At 40.4% G+C, this 27,915-nt stretch overlaps 1 protein-coding gene across 2 annotated transcripts in view; it reads right to left on the bottom strand.

Annotated features, from left to right (window-relative positions):
• Positions 1–27,915, bottom strand: part of GOLM2 (golgi membrane protein 2) — a gene marked incomplete at its 5' end in the record, with an annotated part of 949,689 nt that overhangs the window by 262,086 nt on the left and 659,688 nt on the right. For both annotated transcript variants that reach the window (XM_044078256.1, XM_044078257.1), the window contains 1 exon segment: positions 23,963–24,127. In XM_044078256.1, coding sequence (XP_043934191.1) covers positions 23,963–24,127 — 165 coding nt within the window.

The following is a 27,915-nucleotide window of genomic DNA, read 5'->3' as shown; positions in this document are numbered from 1 at the left end:
TGTCTGATCAAGTGAATCATTAGAATTGTTGAGGCCATCAAACCAAGAACTCTGAGACATTCTCTGGCAGATGCCGGAGTCTGGTTTGAAAATTTCAAAATGTATTCCCTGTAATTCTCATAGGAAGTTACTAGGCTATTGGCCCTTATAAGCCTAGCCAAGATTTTAGCCCATATATAGACAAATAAGCACCCAATGCCCCTGTCCAGCAGGGACATGGGTGGAATCCCAGGGATGTATTTTCTACTTCCCATCCAGTAATCCATATTGCGCTTAAAAAATTGTAAAGAGGTACTATGCTTGACATGGACAGGGAGTCTATTCCACAGATGGGCCTCTGTCTTAACAAAGAAATTCTATCATAAGTGTTATACCTTGAAAACATCCTAGACATGATACCTTGTGAGAATGAATGAGAGATTTATCTCGGTTACTTGAAATCCTAGGCTATATCCAAGCTAGAGGTTCTTGATTAGCTGTGAAGGAATCTGCAAAATCAGGCAATCATCTAAACAAACGAAAATGTGAATGTCCTGCAACCCAGTTTCAGCTATTACAAGAGCCATCCACTTTGTAAATATTCTCAGGGCTGTAGATAACCCATAGGGCAAAACAGTAAGCTGAAAATGGAAATCAGACACAGAGAAATGTCAAAAGTGACAAAATGTTGTTGATTGGAATGTGATAGAAAACATCTTTTACATCCAAAGTTATTAGAAAACTGGCAGAAGAACAAGGGGTAACACAGACTTGAAGAAATAGCATTTTGGATTTTGGAACTATGAAGTGAAGGTTTACAAAAGAAAGGTCTAGGACAGGTCTTTAGGTTCCTTCTTTCTTTGGTATTGGAAACATTCTTGAATAAAATCCTGTTTGATATGAAAGAACAGGCTCTATTACCCGATGAGACAGCATCTGTTTCAGGACAGGACAGTTTGACTGGAAGGATGTGGATGAATCCCATGGAAAAGAGTAAGGAGTCCCACTGCTAGAGTGATTTTTAAAATCCAGCTGCCTGGGGTTATTTGGTGCCACAGTGGATAGCAAAGACCTAAGCATGGAGATAGATTTATGGGATTGCCAGGGTGAGGAGGGGGAAAATCCTGAGGGGACATAGGGTCAGACTGTTTTTTTTTTTTTAAGGTTGTCTATGGTTCTAAAAGGACCATCCTTTCATCTATGAATCTCCTGCCACTGTTTATTGAAAAGTTTGTTTGCCTGAACCTTGGCGGGTACATTTGTTATGCTTCTGAAAGAGAAACCTGAATTGGAAGAAATATTTCTGTCATATTTAGGAAAGGAACACTGAAAAACTCCTTAAGAACCTCTGCAGAAGACGGACCAAATAGAACTTCTTTAACCAGGACACATTTAAAACTTCAGGTTTTAACATTCACTGGTATATTTTGAGTCTGTATACAAAAAGATTTTCTAAAAAAGGCAAGTAGCAATAGTAACTCTGGAAAAAAACATACGTAAATTTTAACAAATGTCTGATTATCTGAAACATTGCAAATACCACAGAACACATAGACACTTTAGTATCTGAAGGATGGAGATCAGCAATTAAATTCTTTAAATTATCCTAAGAACCCAACAACCATTTAGACATATGTGCCTGAAGGCCAGGGTGAAAGAATAAAATATTTTACCAAACTATTCAAACACTTTCAATTTTTCAGAAGGGAAAATGCTGGTAGCTGAAAGAAGTCTGGAAAAAGCTGACTTTGAAGGGAATTTACTGCAGGATCTGCTCTGGGATTAGAAACGAAGAAACTTGTAGGACTGGGGCATTTTATACAGCTTATCAGACGTTTTAGGAGCAGATGATCAATTGTCAAGAAAACTGCAGGCTGCCAAAAAGGTATCATCCAACGCTGGATAAACAGGAGGGACAGTTGCAGGTTGAGGCAAATTTACCTGTAATAAATCAAAATATCTTTATAAATCGTAATATATTTGTTGAGATTAAAATGTATATTTGTTCCTCCTAAAAGAATTCCTTCATTCTGGCAAAATCAGAAAAAAAGACCATACTTCAGGAGGGGAATCTGAAGGCAAGCTCCCTTTAGAGTCAGATTCTCCATTCTCATAGCTCTCAACCTCTTAGACCAAGAAATCTGGACAAAGTGGGATGGACAAAGGCCCAAAAATAGGAACATATTTTAAATACTGCACTTCTAAGCTTAGGAAAGTTGTTATAGTAACAGGTCATGCATTAGCATGCATTTTCTAATGGATAAGAAGTATGAAACTCAAATGTATGCCATTATTTATGGACTTCAATCTTCCATAATTTGCCAGAAAACAAATTTTATGAGGAACATACAGAAAATATGAGGCAAAATTTGGACATTCTGCAAAAATCTGGACAGCTGAGAGGTATGTCCACTCTATAAAGAGGGAACATGAGAAACGGTCCCAATCCCTGTCGGTATCTGATAGCAAAGAATTTTCTCTCCTTTTCTGAGGAAGATAATCATCATTCAAAATCTGACAGCTTCTAAAGAACCATTTTGCCAATTCCAGTCAGTCCCCTGCTTTGGGGGGATATGAAAAATCTCTAGATTTATTCTTCCTTTTTATAGGAGACTCCCAGAAAAAAAACAGTTAAAAAGATGGTCCCTACCCCAGGGAAGATACTCCTCAGAGTGGCTACCATAAAGGAGCAATCCCAGCTACCTTTCCTGAAGCCAGTGAAGGTGGCTCTCCCTTACTAAAAAAGGGCAGATGGATGGCTGCCTGCCTCCCAGTCCATAGTGGTATCTCAAAGAGCAACACCAGAAGGACAAGGAGAAAAAGATGAGTGGACTGAGGAATGACTAATGGGCACAGCAGAGTCACCCATCAATGGCTGAGGCAAGTAAGGAGCTGGGTTGAAGACCAAATAGTCTTGGATAACTTTTTTTCTTTTTGGAGCTCAGGGAGTGACTGATGACATAGGGTCTTTGTCCATGTCCTAGCCATGAAAAGAGTTGCTCAGGCAGAGAGCAGAGCCAAGTAGAGTCGTTGATACCCAATTGCTAAAAATGAAATCTCTGAGGTAATATTTTTAGAGGTGACAACCACCCAACACACTAGTCCTGGCCTCTCACAACAAGTTGATGTATATGTAGAATACTTCCTCACAAAAACAATAACAAGTCAGGGGAAACCCACAGGGGCTCAGGTCTAGTTTATAGCCAATAAAAGGTATGTGACAAGTGGTTAGTGAATCCCATATAAGTCGTGAAATAACCTGCCATGAAAATAATTCTTGTGGCAAAAGTTACAACAGGCCACTTAACAATAATTAAGTTTAAGCCCAAAAACAAAACTTGAGGTAAAAGTTTATTTTACCTTAAATACATCATTTTACAAAGAAAGTACATCATATAAGCCTGTCAGAGAAATTAAACTGAGGAAAAGTTTTTGTCACAAGTGCTCAAAAGAACAGACATATCATACAAAAGACTTATTTTAACAGAACAAATCATTTTTTCTGTAAAAAAAAACGGATGTGGAAGGTATCTAGCTGTCCATGTATCATCCAAAACCTGAGGAGGAGCCCACTCTTTGGCTGCAAAAAATTCTGAAGTTTTGGTGCTCTAGGCACTGCCTTTATACTATTTCACTTCCATATGGGAGTGACTAGGGTGTGGTGAAGCTGCCCTAAAGCTTTGGAAACATGTCAGTTGGTCTGACACTTGGCAGGATGACCCATATAGCTTAAGCTACTGCAGCAGTGATCTAATGCTGAAATCAATAATTTATTTGCAAAAAAAAAAAATGCAATGTCTTTACTGTTACCTATGTATCTGTAGTTATACTGAGGGTGGTGCAACAGTTTACATCAGATTTGCATAGGAGATTAGTAAAATAGTTTGATGGCTGGGTTAGCAAATGATGCTACAGACTAAAGAAAGCTGAAGTCAAGAAGAAGGAAAATGCTCTGTGGCACACAGGGATGGAACTCCAAATATGTTCAGGATAACTGGGGTTTGATAAAGAGTCTAACCCAATTATGAAAGCCCAAATCCATCTTCAAAGCAACAACCCTCAAAAAAGTAATACTGATGTCTATTTAATGGTTTATTTAAAATCATTCTTTGAAGCTGCAATAAACACAAATGTATGTCTTCAGAATCAAAATGCTCTCCATATATAGACCCTAATCTTAACACTTTACATTCTACTGGTTCTTAATACTTCAAACTGTAATTGTTACACCAACTACTGCAGCTTTGAAAACTCCTAGTACTTCATGGTATGCAGTATGCATATATCTCTATGTTTTTCAACATTTTCATTTTCACCTCATATAAGAATGTGCTTTGCATGGCAAAACAGAGCAGCTGTTAACGAAATGATACTCCATCCATGTTTCTTCCATTTCTTAAAAAAGTGCTCATGTTTATGCAAACAAGCTTTTCTGAGACGACTTAACATATTGCTACTTGCTGATTCTTGAAATAAACTACACTCCTATAAATATGCAACAAATTCTCAACTATTTTGATTTTAACTTCATGCAAGCTTAATACAATGCATTTTGAAATGCAACTACTAATTACTATTTCTGTAACTTTACTCCTACCCCTTATGTCAAAAAGCTTATTATTCCTAATACTTACTCAAGAGCACTTTGTAATATTTAATTTTTGCTCACACTACAACACTTGACTAACACATCAGCTTCAGTTACATATAACTTATGTGTTTATTAAACAACATAGTACACACATACTCCTGCATTTTCATGAAGAGATGTTTTCTTATTAACAGTCTATGATGCATTATGGCTCAGTGGCAAGATCTCTGTCATACAGCTTCTGGGTCTGGGTTCAGTCCTTGCTTTCCATCATTGTTTGTGTGGAATTTGTATTTTCTTCTCACTGTGTCTGCAATGGTACTGTTACTTCCTCTCACATTCCTAAAATATGCTGGTTAAAGAGCTCAGACTATTCATATATATTGTACTTAATTTTGCTTGTATCCTGGGCCATGGCTGAAAAAGGTCTGAGGGCCATTCCACTTATCCGGTAAACCAACGTTATGTACTTAATTACAGATAAGTTTTGCCCGTTTGTCTGGCTCAACATGTGGGTTATTAGATCTGATTCATATCCAAAGCTGGACTTTTCTTAGAGACTTCATCTCCAGAGCTCTGACTCCTCTATCCATAATACACCCCCCCATTCACCTCAGAACAAGTTTGCCCCTCACACAGATCTAAGAACATACAAGAACACTTCCAGGAGCTTAATACAGGACCCAAATGAGAACCCACAAAGGCCTGATTGCACATCCACATGGAAAACAAAACTCAAAAAGGAGGGTGATAGGAGCAAGGGATACTTGAAACAGACAACATGGATCTATTATTACATTAAATACATAACTTTCGCATCAGATGTTGTCTTTTTCATCCAGCTTCAAGCTGTAGGATAGAGTCACTAGTAACTTATCATCCCAGGAAGGCCCTAGGAGAGAGAGTTTTGCAGAATGGTGGAAGCAAAACAGGACCTAAAACACAACTGCACATCCAATTTGTAATGGGACACAAAAGTACAGGCACTAAGTCCAAGTAGCAGCAGCATAAAAATCATCTACAGAGGCTCTGGAGAAAAAAGACATAGTAGAATGTCCTTTAGATTTTGCAGGTAAGGACCTTCCTCTCAAGTTGTACACTAAGGAAATGTAATCAGAAAGCCATTTGGACAGGGTTGCTTTTGATACTGGTCTGCCTAGCCAGGTCTTGGAAAAGGAGACAAAGAGTTGCTCTGTATTTCTAAAGGCACTGGTTGCGTCCAAATAGGATTTCAGTTGCCTATTAATGTCCAGACCAGGCACCAAATATTCACCCTTATTACTAAAGTCGAGAAAAACACATGCAAATGAAAATGATGAAGTTGGTTTAAAGTAGACTCTGAAGCTAACTTGGGTAGAAAGGTGGGATCAGTCCTGACAGTAGCCCTGTCCTTATGAAAAATCAGATAAAGGACAGAGGACAACGCCTGAAGCTCAGAGACCCATCTCACTGATGTAATAGCCACCTGGAAGACTGTTTTCCAAGATATCAAGTTTAGGGGTATGTTGGTTGAAAGTTCAAAAGGAGCAAATCCCAAATAGGTAGATCCTGAACTGGAGGTCGCAACAAGAATGTACCTCTCAAGAAAGTCTCAGAGATCTTATAGAGAGCTATAGGAAAGTGTTATCTCTGCCGATGTGAAAACTAAAAATAGCAGCAAGCTGAAACTTGATAGCAGAACAGCTCAGACTGGATTGAAAGAAATCAGCAAAGAAATTCAAAATAACAACGAGTGGGGCTGAAAAGAGGTCGAGACCTTAGATGAAGTCCAAATAGCAAAGCACTCATTTACTGGAACATATTCTGGGAAGAGTTTAAAATACTGATAACTCTGTCAGAGAGCTTGGGATACTTGGCCATCATGGGAACTGGAAAACCATGCAGTTGACTAGAAGGTTGGGTGGAGGAATCCCTACTGGATGGGAAAACAACCCAGCAATATGGTTAAGTTCCCGGGGTGGGTGCTGGATACAACACCGGCGAAAGGGAAACAGACTTGTTGAGGTCAGAACAGGGCAATGAGAATTATAGTCATTCTGCAACGGGCTAATTTCTGAAGAAATTTTACTATGAAGGGAGTCAGTGGGTAGGCGAATAGGAGACCTGGGGGACAGGCAAGCAGAAGAGCATTCCTTGGTGACAGTCACTTGGGGAGAACCAAGCGTAAAAGCTGCTGAATTTCATGTTGGACAAGAGGCAAAGATCACAGCAAGGGGTGCCACAGAATTAGAAAATATGAGCTGTTACTTGCGGACTCAGGAACTACTCCTGAGGAAGAAATAGGTTCTTGCTTAAACTGTCTGCGGGATGTGCACTGCGATCAGAAACTGCTAAGAGACTATCACTCATTGCTCCACCCTCTTGGCTTCCCAAAACACAAGATAAAACCAAGTTCCCCACTGCCTGTTTTGGTAGGTGCCAGCTGAGTGAGATGAGCCATCAGCTGCATTGGAGAGCAGAAGCATATATACAATATTGATAGATTACATGGAAGACAACTATGCCTCAATAGTCTTCTGCAGCTCTGGAGATTACGGTCTTCACTGCTTTTGACATATCCGACAATAGGTCACGCTGAAGTTTCATCAGATGTGTTAAGGGTTTGTGTTCCTAAGTGGTCCAAAGTCCTAGGCTCCCTGTTTGGGAGGGGGGACCGAGGAACTCTTCTAAAACATCCTTTTTGGTGTCTGCCACCATCATGATTATATCAACAGGGCCCCTTACTCAAATGTGGTTGGTCCTTGGAAAGTGCCAGGACCTTATCAGGCTTCTTGCAGATTGGTTTCCCCACACCTGGTTCTCTCCATGCCCTCTGGGACACCAGTTTGTGCATCCAGATGGGAACAATCCAGGATGTGGATGAACCCGCACTAAAGGGATCCAAAAATAGACTCCTTTGGGGAGGGGGTTTTCAGTGGTCCAGCCCCTGCTCTGGAGCAATAACTCAAGATGATCACCAAAGGAAGGTTAGTTGGAGGAGGATTTGGGGGAGTACTCCCCTCACTCAGGTCAGTGCCCTTGGTGACAGATTCCTCACGGGAATTTGTGTGCTTCCTCTTGCAACATCTCTTTCCTTGGCCCTCCCGAATGGGGAATCCAGTGGAGACCTAGAAGGGGCAGGTATCCCTGGAAGTCCTGGGGTCTGGGCTGTCCTGGAGCCAAAGGATGCACATCTGCAGGTCCAGTTAGAGAAGATGGGAGTATGACCAGGCACTGCCAACTACAGTAAACTCTCAGTTAACCTTAACTCAAGCAACCAGAAAAAAAATCACAGAAATATCAGTACAGTATGAATAATTCAGTTTTTCATCTTTTGCACTTGGTTTCCCCCACAGAAACATACCTTACGTTTTTAGAGTTTTACCTTTTAAAAAGGAATGTACAAATAAATTCCCTCTCTTCCCAACCTGAGAACAAGTCAAACCAAACAATTCAAATCTCTAAAATGTCAATGCTCGCTCCATACCAATCTCTATATCTCACACACACACACACAGTTTCTTCAGCTTTCATATATGCATTCATTTACTCACGCTTTCTGATCGCTCACATACACACTCTTTAGCTTTCATACATCTCTCCGATCTCTCACACAGTCACTTCTGCTTTCATACATGCATTCACACTCTCTCTCTCTCTATTCAGTTCATTAATTTCCAAGCCACTCAGTATGACACTGAAAACTGTTCTGCGGGCTACACATTCTACTGGAAATACAAGTTTAAAATATTATTATTCCAGCCAGGCCTTTAATTACTGTATTTCAAAATTAAAATCAAATCAATGCAGTGTTTATGGTATGATATGGTATTGTACAGGGTACAGTATTTGTCAGGTCTAGTTTTAACAGTAACACTCAAGCAACCAGAAGCACACTTATCCGGCATCTACCAATCCCCATGGGTGCCGTTTAAGAGAGTTTACTGTACTCCATCTCTGACCTAAAATCATCTCTATAGCATCAAACACAGAATCTGAGGTAGGACACCCAGAAAAGACACTCCTTGGACCCAAAAAGGCAAATGAGATGATAATCTTAAAGGCACACCTGACTTGCTCCAATGTTAAGACTGCAGCCAAACTATCCAGTGCTGAAGCTCCAAGAGGGAGGGTCGACTCTAAAACTCAGGGTCAAACCTGACTCCAGAACCATGGTCTAGAACTCTAGTCTCCAAAGCAGATGAAGTTGAGAAAGTCAATATAGGGGTTGGTGCCTGAAGCGGACAAACCATCAGTGCTGACCTCAGTGACAGCACAAGGACCTGGATCCATAAATCCCAGAGCCAAAGGACCCCAGGGGAGGAGAAGTGAAGGATGGAGATGAACCCTCTGGCACTAGAGTGAAGGAGATAGGAAGGATACCTAGATGAATCTAGGCCTGCAAGAAGGAGCTCATTAGCTGCTCCAAATCTGAAGACCTTAAACTCCCAGCTGAGTAGGCAGTCTGAGCCAATGAGGCCACCGAAGAAGGCTTCTATACCCTTTTTTCAATGCTGGGATCTGACAATCAGAAGTTCAGATCCAAGGCAGTGAATGGGAAGACTTGGGCAAGAACTCCCTCTGAGTAACTGGAGAGTAAAGGGAATGCAACCTACCCAAATCCACCCCACCCTTAGCTAAAAAGGGGCTGGGGATACTCAGGACAGAGGATACATATTTCCCCATGGTCAACGCTGTAGGACATTGGTTCTGGGAGGACAGAGCTGACCCTAGGACTGAAGCTGCTGGAGAAGCCAAAGATTGATGGACCGTTGGGGGTCAGACTGATCAGTAGGACTGGCAGCCAGTTGCTTGCAATCCCCCTGTCTTTATCCTGGGCTTTCGGGTATATTTTGTTCTTGACCCAACCCCTATCATCCTTGGCAGGCTTCTATCAGCTACGGAGAGGGGGAGAGGAGCAGAATTAGATGCAGAGGGCAAAAAGCCCTTCAAAACCAACTTAGCTACAGTCTCAAGCAATAAATCTGGCAAAAGCACTTCTGTCAACCTTGAGATGCAATGCACCAAAGTAGATGCAACTATAGTGTGCATTCTGAGATGGTGGTCTGTGGCCACAAATCAAATATTTTCTTTCTCCACAGAGAAAACAGCTGGACAGCAAGGAAAGAAACAGTTAGCCAAACAAACAAAACAACCCAACACCTTTTCTACCTACTTATCTACCTAACAACCTAAAAAGAAACAACATACCACAACAGTATCAAAATGAACAGCACCAAACTATTTTTCTTTTCCATTTTCTTAAGCACAAAAGAGTGGGAATGTTAAAGGACTCAGCCATAAACCTATTTATACTCAAACAATACCAATTAGCACAATCCCAACTAACTTTAGAACCACTATCACACAACACTTAACAAGTAGGGGTAAACATTAAGAATAAATCACAAGCTTGGTTGGCAACCAAAAAGATATCTGCTAGAGCTTTCGATAGCACTGCAGTCCCTCAAGGCAACTAATGAGATCTGGGGTAGATGGGGGCAGTGCATTACAGGTACAGCAGGAGGAGCAGCTAAAAGTCTCTGAGAAAAGGCCAGCGTTGGATCGGAGTCAAATAAGATAACCCACTGAAGATGGATGGAAAAGACAACATCAGTTCAAATGTTACAAAAACACTTTATGTACTTAAATGTTTGTGAAGTTAAACAATGTTGTGCTGTCTTGTTTGATTCATGACAAAATACTTACCCATGTATACAATAGTTCTTTGATGCCTTAATTCAAGAAAGGCAGAAGTTCAACCATTTCTTTACCTCAATGAAGGTAAATATGTTTTTAATTTAAAAATCCAAACATTCTCACATTTAACTTCATTTTCCAAATCTTCTCCACATAACCTGTGGAATGGGCCATTAAATGCAAAAATATGTGAAACTACTATTTCACAAAAACTGTTGAAATAGTTGAACAAAGCATTTATGCTTCGTCTTGTCCTAATTTCAGACTGATACTCAAATTCTAGTACCCAGAGGTCTGATGATACATAAAACACTTTTCCTTTGAGCCCAGCCCTGACTTTAATCATAAAATCTTCTGTTTGAATAACATAACAGACACTGTAAGGGCCGAGGGAATGGGACTGAGTTTAAGTACCTGCTGCAAGCTTGCCTATCCTAGGGTAACAGAGGTGGTTCTGGATTGCTGCACTGGTGAGATGAATGAAAGTAACTGACCCTCTTGTCATTTAAGTGCTCAACTATGTGCAAGTAATAGTCAATAATGCAGATACCTGTAAACAAATACCAGTACAACGCATCCATTAAGATTTTTTTATATACTTAAAAAGTTAGTACAACAATGGATATCCTTTCATCATGCATTTTCTGAATATCAAGAAGCAAGAAATATTAATGCCTGCCTTTACTGACTGAGTAATCCTCTGTGAATTACCAGAAAACAAATTGAGGGACAGGGCTAATAATATGAGGCAAAATCAGAGGATGTTGCAAGTTAATAATACAGCAAGTTTTGCACTGGCATACACATTCTGAACAAGCAGGTAAGACTTACAAGGGAAATGGCAAAAATATGAGGCAACATCAAGTATCATCTAAGTTACTACAACAATAGGTTTTGCATAATCATGCATCTCCTGAACGATGATAAGCTCTACTCTCTGACATTATTGTCAAACTGCAATCTTGAGTAGTTCAACAGAAAATCAAATATTTTACAGCACAATCAGCGTCATTCATCAAAACCAGACTGATATAAAACTGTTTTACGTAAGCACTTAAGGTAACAAATTGATTAGGGTCAGAAGGTGATTTTTATTAACTGGCTTGCTGGGGTATCTCGGGTGATGTTATTTTCATAAAATACTGTTTGTGATAAGGTTAACAATGTTACAGCAGCAGTGCACAACTGTCAAACTATGCTACTGCCATAACACTATAAGCAGTCCACTACACACTATTCTGGCCCAGTGTTCTCCATTATCACAATCATTTGCTCAATTTAAAGTCATTATATGGCTTTGCAGGAAAAGTGCACATTTGTGAGAAGACAGACTACTTAACTGGACATCTGATGTGCACAGACAGAGCAGGCATAATTGCTGAGGCTTTTTTCTGTGGAGGAAAATGACTAGCTGCCTGTTCCTGCTTGCTTATTTTAGATTTGCAAGACTAATGTGATTAAAACACTGCATATTACTTCACAATGTGTGGCAACTGTTTGTGTGGAACAAAGATGAAATACATTACATAGTCATTTTCTTTTATCACGATCAGATGTCTGAATATAACTGCTTTGTGGAAGTTAAATGAATGAAAGTAACTGATTGTTGTTGTCACTTGCTCAGTTGAATAGTTGTGTCTCAAAAATAAATAAATTAAATAAATAAACAAACACATTAAAAAATACCCAGACTTAGGAACTCCTGGGGACTGGTGGCCCCATGCACCAAGGCTATACAAGTGGAATTTGACATGCATTTAGTAATTGCCTCTGCAAAGATCTCCACCTAGTCTATAAACAGCCCTGCTCATAGGTGTATACAGACATTCTTTGTACTTGTGGGGTGGGCAGGGGATGATATCATTGCTTCTTTAACATTCCTCCCAAACCTCAGCTCATAGATTACTATATTTTGTGTTGGGCTAGGGACAGTGTGGTCATTTTTTTTAACTTTCTTCACAAAATTCTGAGGGGTGCATGCGATGGGGTTTACTATTGCTTGTATAGGAACATTGTAATAATATTGTAATTTTTTTTTTCATTTCGTCACAAACATCTGAAGCACAGACATGTGGCTATCTTTTGGGGGATAGTAAATAAATGCACTGCTTATATATGTCTGACAAGAACTATGTTGTGTTCTATTTGTTATTTTTTTTCCAGTTTTGTCTCAGCCTGAAATCAGAAGGGTCCACAGAAGGTGGCTGCTGTATATAAATACGACAGCTTGAAATATGATTGTGGGCATTTATGCTTTTAATCCCAGTTTAACACCAGAGCAGGGATACACAGAATACAACTGCCTATTTTGAGGTGGGGGGGGGGGGTAGGGGACTGGTATATTCCCAAATATGATAAACATATTGTCATAAGGTACACAGAATACAACTACCTATTTTGAGGTGGGGGTTAAGGGGGGAGGTATATTCCCAGATATGACACAAATATCATCATAAGGGTTTGTCTTCTCAGATTATTGTGAAGTGGTATTTGGCCCACATTAAGCATTAAAACTTGGGAATAACTATTGTTTTCCTTAAAATGAAAGAGTAGGAGTACATTTCTTTTCTAACTGCATGACTTTTGATCAGGCCATCACTGGATTAAAAGGTTGAAAAAAAAAAAGATCTAAAATGTGCTGCAGGGCATCTATAACCCCATGGCTTCTGGGTGCCTAGCAGCCCCCCAGCTTAATTTAGTAATTACAGTAAAGCAAAGTAGTGTAAAGAGTGAGACTGTGAAACTGCATATTCCATATGTAACTGCTAGCATCAGCAATTACTTTAAATGATCAGTTGTACTTACTAAAACAATCATTATATTTTAAAAAGGTGCATAGATCAAGCAGTTGATATACCCTTACAAGTCTCTCCTGGCATAGTCCATTGCTTCTTTTGTTACAGAAATTGGCCATTAATTGCAGGTATATTCAGAGCTATGAATGCCCTTGAGATTTGTCTTGATGAGCAGTTTGTTCACCATAAAATCTGCGGTTTTCCAAGATGCTCGGATAAACTGAAGAGACATCAGATAACAAAAATCAAAGCACTTCAGCCCAGGTTTTTCAAGGCAGCAAATTCATCTGATGTATCCAGTTTTGCTGTATATATTTGCTGGGTAGAAATGTAATGCAACTAGCAGAACAAGATATCGGCTGTGACAAAGGTCAGCCCTTTGGTTCTCTGAAAAGACCTTTGGCCTAGTGGAACTAGCCCAGTCACCAAAGAAAGCCTGCAGGAAACAGGACAGTGGACATCGGCAGCAATGAATGTCGGCCCTTTTAGAGTTTCATTCTTTCAGCTCCATGATTGCTTTGGCCATAGGAATTTCCTCGTTCTAACTGCATTGGTTTTATGTCAGTCGTATTTTTCACTGAACCGGCAGACATTTTTTCACTGAACCGGCAGATTCTTACATGTTCCTTTTGATGGGAATATTCATTCCTTTTCGTTTCTGCTGCCTTCATATGTCACTTTCAGGAGCTTTATCAGGTACTGACATTTCATTTACGGGCACGCTTTACATTTGTATCTGGTACTTTATACCGCAGTCAGCGGTCGTACAATTCATCATTTGATTCATTGTTTTGGTGACCATCAGGCCAGTTGCGAGTTTTCAGTCTGAACTTTTTACAGTTTGTGCTTATGTTTTGTGTTTTTGTGTATACATTTATTCTGTTTTTTTTTGCATTTAATGATGGCTCCGTGAATATTTCAAGTTTAAGGGTCTCTGTTTTTGAACACAAATGTGTCATTTTTGATGGTTAATGTTTGGACAATTAGTTATATGTTCTAGTCTATAGGATCGTGGCATAAACGTTGCTATATGGACATTTGGGGACTTGTATCATTCTTGTTCCTTATACATTTCCATGGACATTAATCTCTTTTTTTTATTCTGGGTTTGCGGTTGTCGAACCATGTTGAGGAACTCATAACTTTTTACTTGACCAATACTTCCTGGCCATACTGCTGCTCCCTAACACATAAAAGATAACTCTGGCACTGGCCATACTCTTCAACACTTTACAGAAGCTGTATACCTGGCATTACCTTAAGCTTATAATAGCTCCTAAGTCCCTAACCACTTCAACTTGTAGCTATAGACAACTCCCATTATCAATTCTTATACTCTCGAATACCTATACCTTCAAATCTCTTACCCCCATCAACAACAAACTCCACCACACCTCTTATAGTGTACCTTCAATACAACACCAATCTCATACAGTTTTAGATATTACCCTTACATACACCACTTTCTTTCTGAAACTAAATAACATGAGTTACACATATCCAACCCAACTACTAAAAACATCATTCTATCCATTAATAATCTTCACCCTATTCTGACTTTCCATTCTGTCCTCCTACCACAATCAACTTAATAACCACACCACATCCCCATGGCAAACAGAATCCATAGCCAATCCCATCAAACTAAAAAACTTCCCTATATCACCATGCGACCTTGCCTCCTCTGAAGCCTTCTCTTACTTGTGCAATAAACCGACAACCAAAACTAATCCTCACTCCTCTCAAAGACAAACTAAAATAATTCACAAATTAATCAAACTCTATCTACACCTACTCCATAAACTCACTTGTAGTGGGTACATAACACCCCAATCCAGGACCCAAAACATCAACCAACCCACACTCAAATCAGCTACATCCCCTATACCGCAGACCTAGCTCAGTTCTCCTCTTCTTAAACATTAATGCAAGTATACTTAAAATTCAGGACCTTCATGCCCTACTAGCTCTATACAAACCAGATATCGCTGTGTTAACTAAAACATGGCTCAAACCACAACACCATAATAATGAGATTACTGCGCCCCTGTTTATAATATTATCCAAAGAGACAGATTAGAGAAAAAGGGCGGAGGTGTTGCAATATTATTCCAAAATCATCTCACCATAGAACAACTAGATTACAATACCCAAGAAGTCAAAGATGTAGAACTAATCCTTGCCAAATTAAAAATAAATTCCAACAAATACAATTATTGCAGGTGGCTATATCCCACCAAGCAATAACATCACTGTAATGGAAAGCCTGCTTAAATGGATCTCCAGCTCCCTATCACATGAAACCATACTATTAGGGGACTTCAATATTGACTGGCTTAACTGCTCAAGTCACAATCCCTCTGCCTTTATTAACCTCCACAGGTTTACCCAAACTATAAGCACCACCACTAGAATTGACAAAACATCCAAATGTCAGTCCATCATAGACTGGATCCTGGTATCTGACCCCACTCTTACACAGCAATCTGGCTGTCTTCCAGATACCCTAAGTGACCATCAAACCTACCTAATTAGGAACAGATCCCAAACCATCAGCTAACCTATCCTCAGAGTAGTTTGAAACAAAAAGACCTTTACAGCTGCTGACTTCAACAATGCACTAAAAAGCTGCAACTGGACTCCCCTAAAACAACTATCTCTAGACAAAGCCGTCGAATACTTTAACACAACCTTCATAAAAATCTTAAATCATCATGCAAGGATACTTAAACTATAATGAAAGAAAGGGACAAGGCCTGGATTCAGTATCAAAAAACAAAACCACTACTTTGAGACAAAACTATCTAGAGCTCAGTAACAAAGCCAAAAACCAAAACAAACTAGACAAATCTAGCTACTATAAAAATACGCAAGAAAAATATGCTTACAACCCCCAAAAATTCTGGGCCACAATAAATGGTATACTACATCCAGGAAAGCCCACTACTCCAATCCCTGTTCTACTAAATATCCATGAAAACATTCCCACTCAATTTAACAAATTCTTTATCGAAACAGTCCAGACCTTTGCCAATGACCAAAATAGCATTAGCAGCCCCACACCAATAACTACACCAACCCACCCCAATATACAAAACAATACCCCCAGTTTTCACCTTCACTCCGTGTCCACCAAGGCAATTTCTAAACTCCTTAGGAAACTTAAACCAACCACTCTAGCAGCTGATATGCTACCAGGAGACTTCCTTCCGATATCAGCTGAAGCTATAGCCTATCCTGTCTCTATTCTCATAAATAGATCTCTATTAGAATGCAAAGTTCCCTCCTCATAGAAAACATCACATATTATTCCACTGCACAAAAGGTAACTCCTTAGCACTCATCAACTATCGCCCAATAGCAATCCTATCACCTTTATCCAAAATATTGGAAAGAGTTGTTCATAATCAACTAATGCAGTACCTCCAAACTAACAACCTACTCTCCATATCCCAGCATGGCTTTAGACCTTCCCATAGCACCACCACAGCATTACTTTCATTCACCAATATAGTTAACCACCATAGAAACAAGGGTCTACTTGTTTCTTCCATATTCTTAGACCTATCAAGAACCTTTGACATGGTAAATCACAGTATGCTTCTTGAAACTCTATCTGCCCTAAATATAAGTCCCCCCTCTATATCATGGTTCAAAAGCTACTTATCTGACAGTCAGCAAGCAGTCCTATGGCAGGCACAACTGTCCCCCCTGTTACCAGTTACCATAGGAGTCCCTCAAGGATCTATCCTTGGCCCTTTGCTGTTCTCTTTATTTACTAACAAGATCTATTTATCCTCACCCACTGCCTCAGTAGTACAATATGCAGATGACACCACCCTTATATGTGCTGCCCCCACCCTAAGTGAACTACAAACCCTAACCCAAAATAACTTCAGCCTAACCGAAACTTGGTTCATTAACATCAAACTTCTTAACCCCCCCCCCCCAAAAAAAAAACAAACTAATTATTTTCAGCCAAGGTAGAGCTCCTCCTCTAAATAGTTATTTCACCATCTACTCTAAAGAAATCATTCAAATTTGACCAACCACACACACTAAACTGCTAGATGTAGAAATAGACAATAACCTGAGGTTCGACATCCACATAGCACAAACCACCAAGAAAGTTAATAAAAAAAACTTGGACTCCTCTACAGGAACAAACAGTTTATGACTAAACACACCAAAGCAACCATCGCAAGGACTCATCTTCTATCTACCCTCCTCTATACCTCTCCCATCTTGACTAATCTCCGCCAAACCAATCTAAATAAAATGGAATTTTGCTACAACAAGATTGCTAAGTTTGCTACTGAAGCCTCATATAAGGTCTCACCACTGTCTATCCCTAAAGCACTCAACTGACTTGAGTTGCCTCATATACTTCTACTCAATCAACTCTATAGCACACAAACTGTACTACTTTCCTGAGAAAACCCCAGTACTTCAGCTTCTAATTCAGTCCCATATTCCCTCTAGAGCCTTAAGATCTAGTAACCAGAACCTCATAACTGTCATCCAACATAGAAATGATGCCGGTAAATCCTTCTTTGCCAGCACCATTGCTAAAACCTGGAACACACTACCAAGCCAAATAACTTCTACCACCTCCTTTATTAATTTCAAAAAACTCCTGAAAACCCACTATATATGTGACTGGCTATGTTCCTGCCACTCACCAGGCTAACACAAACCAAGAGAATGTTTCTGTGTACAGCTAAGTATAAACAGTTCCCCTGAAAGCTTGTGAACCCGCTGATATTTACTTGACAAAACTTCTAACTGTAAAAATAATACAAATGCTGTTTTAAGTTTATGTACCTCAATGATTGCCTACTACAAGAATTGTTTATCTCTAACATATTGTTTATGCTTGTTATAAGTATGCTTGCTCTATTTTTAATCTTCTCTCATGTCATCATGTACTGTATTATATTGTGGAGCTTTTCTCCCTGGGCCTCCGCTGAAAATGGACCTGTGTCCAGTTGGACTTTCCCAGTAAACAAAAGTAAAAGAAAATAAATAAATACTACAGGGTAGTACTGGTCAATTAGGGGGGTATTGAAAGGATGTGAGAAAAAGCCAAGTTGAAGAGTAAGAATTTTTTTTTATTCAGGCAATCACTGGACAAAAAGGTTGTTAAAAAAATGTAAAATGCAACTCAAAACATCCAGAAACCTTGTGTCTTCTGAGGAATGATCCCCAGATTAATATATTTATTTCCACTGCAGTTATTATACTGTGGGCTTGATTAAGTTAAGAGGTACTGAAAGGATGCAGGGAAAAATAAAGTTGAGGAGTAAGACTACATTTCTTTCTTTGAGCATGGTTTTTGTTTAGGCAATAGTTGGATGAAAAAGTTGTTTACAAAACTCTAAAATGCATCTCAAAGCATCTAGAAATCCCATAGCTTCTGGGGGCCTTGTGGCCCCATAGACCCCTAGCTTAATGTAGTTGTTTCCTCCACAGTTATCAGAGTGCAGAGTTGCTTATACAGAGCGCAATGAATGAATGAATAACTGCAGGAAAAAATTAAGAGTAAGACTGAGAAAAAGGAAGAAAAACGTTATCTACACTGTGCCAATGGGCTGGTATGAGTTGGGCAATCATGTGTGTGTGTGTGTGTGTGTGTGTGTGTGTGTGTGTGTTGAAAGGGGCTGCCATGAAGCCTTTTTGCCTAGGGTCTCAGTTTACCTAAGGCTGGCACTAGTCAGCACTGATGTCTTGAGTCTGAGTATCTGTCCTGAGGCCAAAGCAAACAGCACAGAAAACTACTGCAAGACTGAGGTCAACAATACCCCGATTGAAAACAATGATGCTGATCAAAGTCAAAGGCCTGACCACCAATACAGTGTACAGTACCAGCTCTGACACCATACACTTTGAAAATGGCATTTTCAGGACCCATGCAGTAAATGCAAGGACTGAAGAGGAAACCTTCAGTGTGCTGGACTTTGGGGAGTGAACAGCTACAGATGTCCTATCCCATACAGAGAAAGTGGAAGGGGAAGAGGACCCAAAGAACTAAGATTATGGTCATTTCTCTGTTTGGTGCCAAATCAGTTAAGTCTTGAAGTCTGGCCTGAAAAGGCAAAGGAGAGAACTTTTTCAATAATTTTAGCTGGTACTTGTTTCACTGGAGGCTCCATAACTATAGGTGTTGCCTTAGGTGCTCAAGAGGAGAATCCTGGAAATCTGGGGAAGCATATGCTTCTTGGGAACTTCAGCTGCATCATTCTTAAAAGATTTTGAGGCAAAACAAATAGCAAATCTCAAGGTTAAAAAGTATGGATTATACTCACCAGACTCCTCTTACCAGATGGTTGTGCTGTCAAAGGATTCTTTTTTTCAACATTAATGCAAAAATAAAATGATTGGCAGTTCCAAGACATTTTGAACAAAAATACTTCAAATACCTAAAACATTTTAATAAAAGTAACTAAGTGTCTTGGAAGTGCCAATTGTCTTATTTTTGAATTTAGTTACTTTTATGCTCATTTGGTTTCTTGCTTTTATTGTTTTTTTTTTTTTTTTTTCATGTAAATGTAACTGTAGCTGATCCTGTGTCTAAGCACAGAGGAATAAATCTCAAAGCAAACTGAATACTTTGAGGGATACTTGACCCATACCCAAACACATCACATGATCACATGTACCTGTCTTGGACAGGAATCATCTTCTCACAGGCACAGTTACGGAAACTTTGCAAAGTCTTGAGAAAGACGTTGCCACACAAAACAAAATCAGTAAAAAAAGTGCAAGTGCAAACACACACACACACACACACACACACACACACACACACACACACTTTTAACAAAGGATACCAATGGTCTTTAAAACAAGCTTCTGTGCAGAAAGGTTAAGTAAACAAGCATAAACATGGGCAAAGAAAGCAGAGCAGTTGAGAAAATGAGAAGTAATGGAGATTAAGTGCTTAAGACAGATGGAAAGAAACACACCGTGGTATAGATGAATAAACAACCTAATCAGAGTAGAAGTCAAAGTAGCTCCAGTTGCAAGGAACATAAAAACAGAATGAATTATGGTGGTTCAGACACATGTGCAGGAAAGCAGGTGATGATTTTGTGAAGAGGACTTGAAGAGACAGGAAGAAGGCAGGAGGAAATGAGGATGTCCAGCAAAGAAGTGGATGGACTGTGTGACAGAAGACCTGTGACAGACAGGTATGACTATCGAAGAAGATAGGAAAGTGGCAATGACTTGAGAGAGGTGGTAACAGTACTCTCGAAACCCCGAAGCAATGTAGAAATATGGGAAAAGGGAGATTATGACGATGATTACAGAACTAGAGATGTGACCCAAAAACACTGAAAAAGAAACTATTAAAAAAGGGGTTTAGGTCCAAAGGATAAAAATTTATTCTGTCAGGCACATTTTATACCACACAGAAAAAACATTTCTGAAAAGGACAAATTACTATACTGTTTATCAGTCTGAGAAAGAAAAACAGTAGTCTAAATATGCCCGCACCCAAGATAAACTAAAACACGCAAACATTCTGGTCATTCAGACTGTATATTACAAGAAAAGGAGATATCAATACTAATGGCATTTAAACCATTAAATAATGCTCCATACTCACATTCACAAAGAACAGCAAATCCTAAACTAGTTAACTCATCCTCAAATTAAGTTCTAAAAGAAACCCATAAAAAGTTGGCATAGAAAGAGCCGAACTTTGAATACACTGCTGTGCTCCTAACAGTAAAAAGTAACAGCCATAAAAATAATCTGTATTGAGAGACAAAAACTTGGTCAGAATGACTAAATCAAGACCCGAATCCTTAAAAAAAATGGGAAATTGCCAGGAATCTCAGTGCAAGCTTGACAGAGGTGTAAAGACTTGTGACATTAACTGCTATCAAAACACAACTCTGCTGAATACAGTAGAGAGTCAATTATCCAAACCTCAATTATCCGAAACGTCAATTCTCAGAATGCTGCCTTCCATAGTTTCGGGTAGGAAAAATCATGTAGTCTGAATATGTAAATGTTATACGTATTTGCTTGTGCATGTTTTTTGTGCTTGTAGCCTGCTCGTGTGTGAAAAATATTCTTTATTGTCCACTGGAATCACTGAATGGTTGAAAAGTGCATTCCATACTTGCAGAAAAATAACATTTTTAGAAGTTTTTTATCCAGTTCAATTATATGTTTGATTATCCGAACAGTCTAATTATCCAAACTACCCTAGGTCTCAATTAGTTCAGATAACTGACTCTACTGTAACAGCACACAATTCTTTAATAAGATGGCCAGACTCTGTGCTGTCAGTGCCTTCTTAAGGGCTGCTGCAACAATGATGGCGGCGTCTGGTTCAGCAGTCTTTATCCAGCAAGTCCAATCATTGGGAAGCACGAAGATCCTACCCAGTCTTCCTGACCAGTAACACAACATCAAGGGTCTCCAATGACATGTGTACGACCAAATGCACCCCTTTACTAACTGGAAGAACCACTCAAGAGTGTAGTTGGGAATACTAGAGGCCTCCTGCACAGTGCACCAAGATAATGTCACAGAATCTGCTCATCATCCTACTTTTGCCAATTCACTTCTAAGATCTTTCAAAGCTAGGGTTCAAAAAGAGAGACAAAAGGGAATTGCTGCCTTCATCCTCACTCATGTCTAGTGCTGGTGACTCCCAGGAGTCTAGGTGCCTCCTCTAATACTCATACTTTCTGCCAAACCTTGGAAGGGATGGATATGTGCAAGAACAAGAAAAATGCACTCTTCCAGATTTGCCCGAGGCATCCTGCAAAGGTTCTCCAATCCCACTGCCTTTTATATATGGAAGATGAAGGATAGGCACAGCTCCAGAAAAATGTGAGTCTGTCACTGAGGCCAGAGTCAGTTCGTGCATGGATAGTTGCAAATGAATCAAAGTGAACATCACCATAACTGAGTACGGAGTTGACATCTGCCCCATGGCTGAAAGATAGGCCCTGAATGAATGAGGCCAAGGCTTGCCAAGAACAATATCGAAAAGAGAGCAATGGTCCTAGTCTGACTCCAAAAACTTGACCCTGACAACTGTGACAAAGCCATCATTCAACCCTGAGACTGCTGTAAAAGGCACTGACCAGAGGGCATAAGGTTGATTCTGGTGGGATATATGCAGATTTGCTGAAGGTAGTTTTGGCAAATACAAAAAAAAAAATCCATCTTCAGTGAAGAATAAAATAATTATTTTTTTGCAGGGTGGAACTTCTTGTCATCAATGTTGATATCACAGCCTGTAAACCAACAACTGGCCTCATAGGGACTGGATCCAGTATTGGGAATGATGGAGAACTGAGGAAGGGGATCTAGGTCTCTGCCTGCCTTCATAACAGTGGCTGGAGGGCCCTGAATCACCATTTGCTGGGCTCTGCAAGAAGGTCCACATCATCTTCCATTAACTAATCTCCAATGAAATACTGAGATGAGATCTGACTAATCTATTGGAAGGAAATATGCAGGAAACAGAAATATGGTGAACCCCAGCATCTAAAGAAACACCTTCTGTTCTGCGTTTCTCAGTGGGAGATAGTTCAGACAATGCAGACACTGGTAGGTGGGCTAGATGCGGAGAAAAACTCTTCTGATCTAAGATGTTTAGAACTGATGCTGGCAGAGGAAACAACATACTTCCTCACTGTCAGGTTCATCTACCCTATGCTTTCTCCTGAGCTCTTTCTTTTTTCCCTTTTATCCTTGTTGGTAATTGTTCACCCAGTCTTATATCTAACCTTGAGGTTAATGGTCTGGATCCTTCTTGAGCTTTACCAGGCACAAACTCAACCACTGGCTCTCAAGGAGCTGACTTCAAAAAGGAGTTCAAGGCTGAAGCTCCCTCAGGAGCTGATGGGGGATTCTCCTTAATCTTTTATAGTAAGAATTTGTTTCTTTTCTCTCTCAAAGTGCTTGCTGTAAAGCAGTCACAATTACCATAATCGGCATAAGAGTGTCTTTCTCTTAAGCAAAAGATCTGAAATATGTGCCTATTCTGGGGAGGAATCTTGTGGCCAAATTTGCACTTTTTAACATTTTTTCTGTCCATACTGACCACTAAACTATCATATATGAAAACTAATCCACATGTGGCATGGTAAGTACACCAGAGCAAACACATCTACAGGTGAAAAAATAAAACTGGTACAATTCTAAAGCAGACTTAGGAACACACACACACACACACACACACACACACACACACACACACACACACACACACACACACACACACACAAAATCATAAATATATAAAAGCACCTTTGCATCTAGAATTACTTAATTGCCGGAAAGCCAACACAAACTACAGCTTATACAACTATTTTCTCTACAAGCAAAGATACAGCAATACTGGAAAATGCCGACTAGAAAACTGCAGAAAAAAATGCTTGAACTGCTCGGGCATATAATAGATGGGTAGCAAGTAAGCAGTTAGCTGAACAACAGAAGGAAAAATAGAACAAACTACAAATATTGGTACAATGACAATTTTTGTACTCATGACCAAGATACGAGGAAAGAAAGACATTAATTCACTTTTTTTCTCTAAAAATCCAAAAGAATATCCGCAGCAGTAGCCAGGGGTTTTCTCTGCCTGATGCGAGCACCAACATGGTAAAAAGATCTGGAGAGGAAGTGGTTTAGCAAGGTACTGTGGGCACAGGGGAGGGGCTATCAGCCTAGAAATGTTTCTGGAGTTGAGCTGCCTCGCGTCCTGTGGGCCTTAGTCCTGAAAGTTAATAAGAATGGACCTCTTCATCTTAAAGTTATGTTTAACTGTTCACTCTGGCACAATTTACTGCACATGCATAACAACCTTGTCAAGTTCACAGTCTTTGGTGCTTCTTAAATCAGATACACAGCACAAACTAAAGAATAGAAAAAAAACAGATAGCCTTACTTTGCTTAGGATGAGGATCTACTTCTTGTTTTTGAGCAGCATCTTTAACAGGCTCCAAGGCTTTTTCCATTTGCTGGACTAGATCATTATTTTCCTTATTATTAGAAGGTATTTGCATCACTGGCTCCTTGGGCAATTTATTTTGATTTTCATTACGGTTAAGCTCTAAATTAAAGAGTACAAAGTAAAGCATCAATCATTGTAAAGAACAAAAGTCTAATATAAGGCTTGAACTAGCATGTTAGGAAAGTGTTTTTCCAGATTATTACAGTTCTGCAAGTATTACTTGGATACTGCTTAGTTTTATGAAGCAATGTCTAGTTACAGTACAGTACAGTATCAGACCATAACTCATCATAAACTATGTAAGTTGATCTACAGCCTGGGTCTACTAGTCCACTAATGCCCAGTTCTGAGTAGAATACGTCTACCTGCCACAACATCTACATATCATGCCCTCCCATTATGACGCCTGTGCCCTGGTCCAGCAATCAAGGAGCCTCAATCCTCACCACTAACACCAGAGAGGGTGTCTCATATATAAGGAAAGGATAACAAATACACACATTAAAGTGCAATTTCCCGTAAGAGCACACAGAGATCACAGTCAGTCCGGGGCTGGTTGCTCCCTTGCTCTCCAGGTCCCCAATGAGACTCCCCACTGGCACAGGTATAGGGTCCAGATCTCAGCTTAGTAGGCAAGCTAAAACCTCTAGCACCCTCTCTGCCCAAGTAGCTGACACACACACACACACACACACACACACACTTTGAGAAGAGTTTATACAACCACACAGACACTCCTGGGGAAGGCTGGCACAGTTTCTCCAGCTGTGCCTCTTTCTCCCAGACTATAGGGTAGTTCCACTTGCCACCACCCACTAATACTGATCAGCTACTCAAAGGGCCATAAAAGGGTGTCCAATTATTACTGTGCAATATTATCCAATTGGTAGTTGTGACTAAACAGTCAAGGCTTATTTAGAGTGAGTTGGACAGTAAACTGTATAAATATGCAATGTACTCTAGAGCTTAAATTATCTCTACCCAAAACAGCCACAGTTAAAAGGGTTTAAAAATATTTAATAATAAATACTTAAAAACACAAGACAATACTTTCTACTACACAGTGCTAGTCAAGAGTTCAGAGATCACACAAATAGTTTCATAGGTAGGTACTAGGCTATCGGCCCAAGGGCCTACGTAAGCCTAACCAGCAAGTTACCATAGCTTACGCCACCCAAGAAAGTTATTTTTCTGTGCCACTGTCCAGCAGAGACACAGAAGTGATCCCTGGGGTGTATTTCCTATTTCCCATCCACTCATTAAGATTTTTCTTGAAGAGTGCTAATGAAGAACGTTGCTTGACATAGATGGGTAGCTTGTTCCAGAGTATAGGAAGTCTCCGGGACAGGAATCTATCCCTCCAGCGTGTCCTGTTTATTGTGGTGACAAGGTTTAGGTCCCTAGAGCATGTAGCTTGGAGGGATTGGGATTTCTTTTGGTGTAGCATGTCCACCAGCTCTGGGTTTGACATAGCTTTATATGTTAGGCAGAGATCACCTTGGAGTAGGCGATATGCTACGGAGTAAAGCTGGAGTTTTTTGAGGTGGTCAGTGTAGGGCATTTGTTTGAGGCCAGTAATCCTCTTTGTGAGGTAGTTCTGTGGCCTTTCCAGCTGCTGCAGATGTCTTGTGTGGTACATTCCAAAAGGGGCGTTGTACTCTATTATGGGTCTAACGAGTGACGAGTAGAGGGGAAAGTACAGTTTTGTACCTACCATAAATGTAGATGTTCGAGTGCTCATACAGCTGCAGTCATTACAGATGGGTTATCCTGCCGTCAGGTGGGTCCTCGGTCGGACGAATTCCAAAGTCTAGGTCCAGCATCGGTTATCGTCGCTTCTTCCCTGACGTCAGTGCGGCAGGGGTACAAAAGAGGCAGCCGACGCCATTTTCTTCAGTTTTTCTTGCCCCAGATGTCAGGTGCCCCCAGAAGGAAGGCAAAACATAAAGTTATGCAAACATGTAAAATAGAATAATCAAAAAACAGTAGTTGCAAGCAAATACACCATAAGAGAACACCCCAAATAGGTTGTATGATGAGGTTTTTGTCATAAGGCCTGTCCTAAGAGGGGACGGAGGGGGGGTAACCTGGACTGCAGCTGTATGAGCACTCGAACATCTACATTTATGGTAGGTACAAAACTGTACTATGTTCATCATGCATACAGCTGCAGTCATTACACATGGGAAGAATCCCAAAGCTAAGTAAGGGTGGTAGGCACTAAGTGGAACTAGGAGGAGCGAGGATGCCCTGCAAGACTGCTGTGGCAAAACCCGCTCTAGATTTAGAGTATAGTGGAAGGTGATAGTGCTTGGAGAAAGTGTGCACTGAACTCCAAGTGGCTGCTTCCAAAATGTCCTTGGTAGGAACCCCCCTGAGGAAAGCTGCAGAGGTAGCTGTGGCCCTGGTGGAGTGGGATCTGATGCATGCAGGCACAGTTTTTCCATGAAATGAGTAACAAAAGCGTATGCAGTGGGCTATCCATTTTGAAATTGTCTGTTTGGAAATAGCCTTTCCTTGAGCACCTGTAGCATGGGACACAAAGAGTTGCTCGGATTTCCTGAATGGCTTTGTCCTGTCCAAATAATAACGAAGTTGTCTGTGAATGTCTAAGGAATGTAGTAGTCTTTCCCCTTTGTTTTGTGGATTTGGATAAAAGGTAGGTAGGTGGATAGTCTGATTCAAAGCTACAATGGATACTACCTTTGGCATAAAGGTAGGGTTGGTTCGTAAGGAAGCTCTGTCCTGATGGAAAATGATGAATGGCTGCACAGCCATGAGGGCCTGTAGCTCCAAAACCCTGCGTGCTGAGGTGATAGCCAGAAGAAAGGCTGTTTTCCATGACAAGTATTGTAGTTCTATTGAAGAAGCTGGCTCAAAGGGAGGGAGGGTCAGCTTTTCCAATACGAAGTTGAGGTCCCAAGCAGGGATTGGTTGTTTCCTTGGGGGTTTTATATTTTTTGCCCCTCTGAGGAACTGCCTTAAGAGAGGATGTGAGAATAAAGGAGGATCTGTGTTGTATTGTGCAGAAATGGCTGAAGCATGTATCTTGATGGAGGAGAAGGAAAGTCCACTGTTTAACATCTCAGCTAGGTACTGTAAAATTTGAGGTATATTTATTACCCAAGGATTCTGGCCCTTTTCTTGCTTCCAGGCACAAAATCGTTTCCATTTGGCAGAGTAGGCTTTTCTAGTGGAAGGTCTTCTGGCCTCCAAGATGACATCCTGCACCTTCTTGGAGAGGAGAGTCTGTTGGGAAATCAAGGAATTCTCCATGCAGCTAGATTTAGGGTTTTGAGCTGGCTGTGAAGGGTTTTGTAGTTGTGCCGGGACAACAGAAGAGGGACTAGAGGTAGGATCCATGGTGGGGAATGTGTCAGGATCTTCAAGAGCGGATACCAGTGTTGTCTTGGCCAGTCTGGAGCAATGAGAATCATTTGCGGCCTCTCTGCTCTGGCTTTTAATAGAACCTTGGGCAGCAGAGGAAGAGGAGGGAAGGCATAGACTGTCAATGTTGTCCAATTGAAAGAGCATGCGTCCACTTTCCTGGCCTGTGGACGATAGGTCCTTGAACAGAATTTTTTCAACTGGTAATTTCTGTGGGTAGCAAAGAGATCTATGTCTGGCTGTCCCCATGCCTGAGTTATCTTTGTGAAAACTTGAGGATGCAACTTCCATTCGTGTGGATCTGTCATATTTCTGCTTAGGTTGTCTGCCAGTGTGTTTTCCTTCCCTGGCAGGAATTGTGCCTGTAGCTGAATTTGCAATTCCAGTGCTGTGTTCCACAGGGTCATGGCTTGCCTGCACAGGGGTTATATGAATGAGATCCCCCCTGTTTGTTTATGTACCACATCACTGTGGTGTTGTCTGTCCTTATCAATAGCTGG

This window comes from Protopterus annectens, chromosome 7.part0 (assembly GCF_019279795.1).
Source record: "Protopterus annectens isolate FY-2018-M chromosome 7.part0, PAN1.0, whole genome shotgun sequence".
In the NCBI taxonomy this organism is placed as follows: Eukaryota; Metazoa; Chordata; order Ceratodontiformes; family Protopteridae; genus Protopterus; species Protopterus annectens.
Note: the sequence above shows the minus strand (reverse complement) of the source record. Positions and strands in the feature narration are given on the sequence as shown.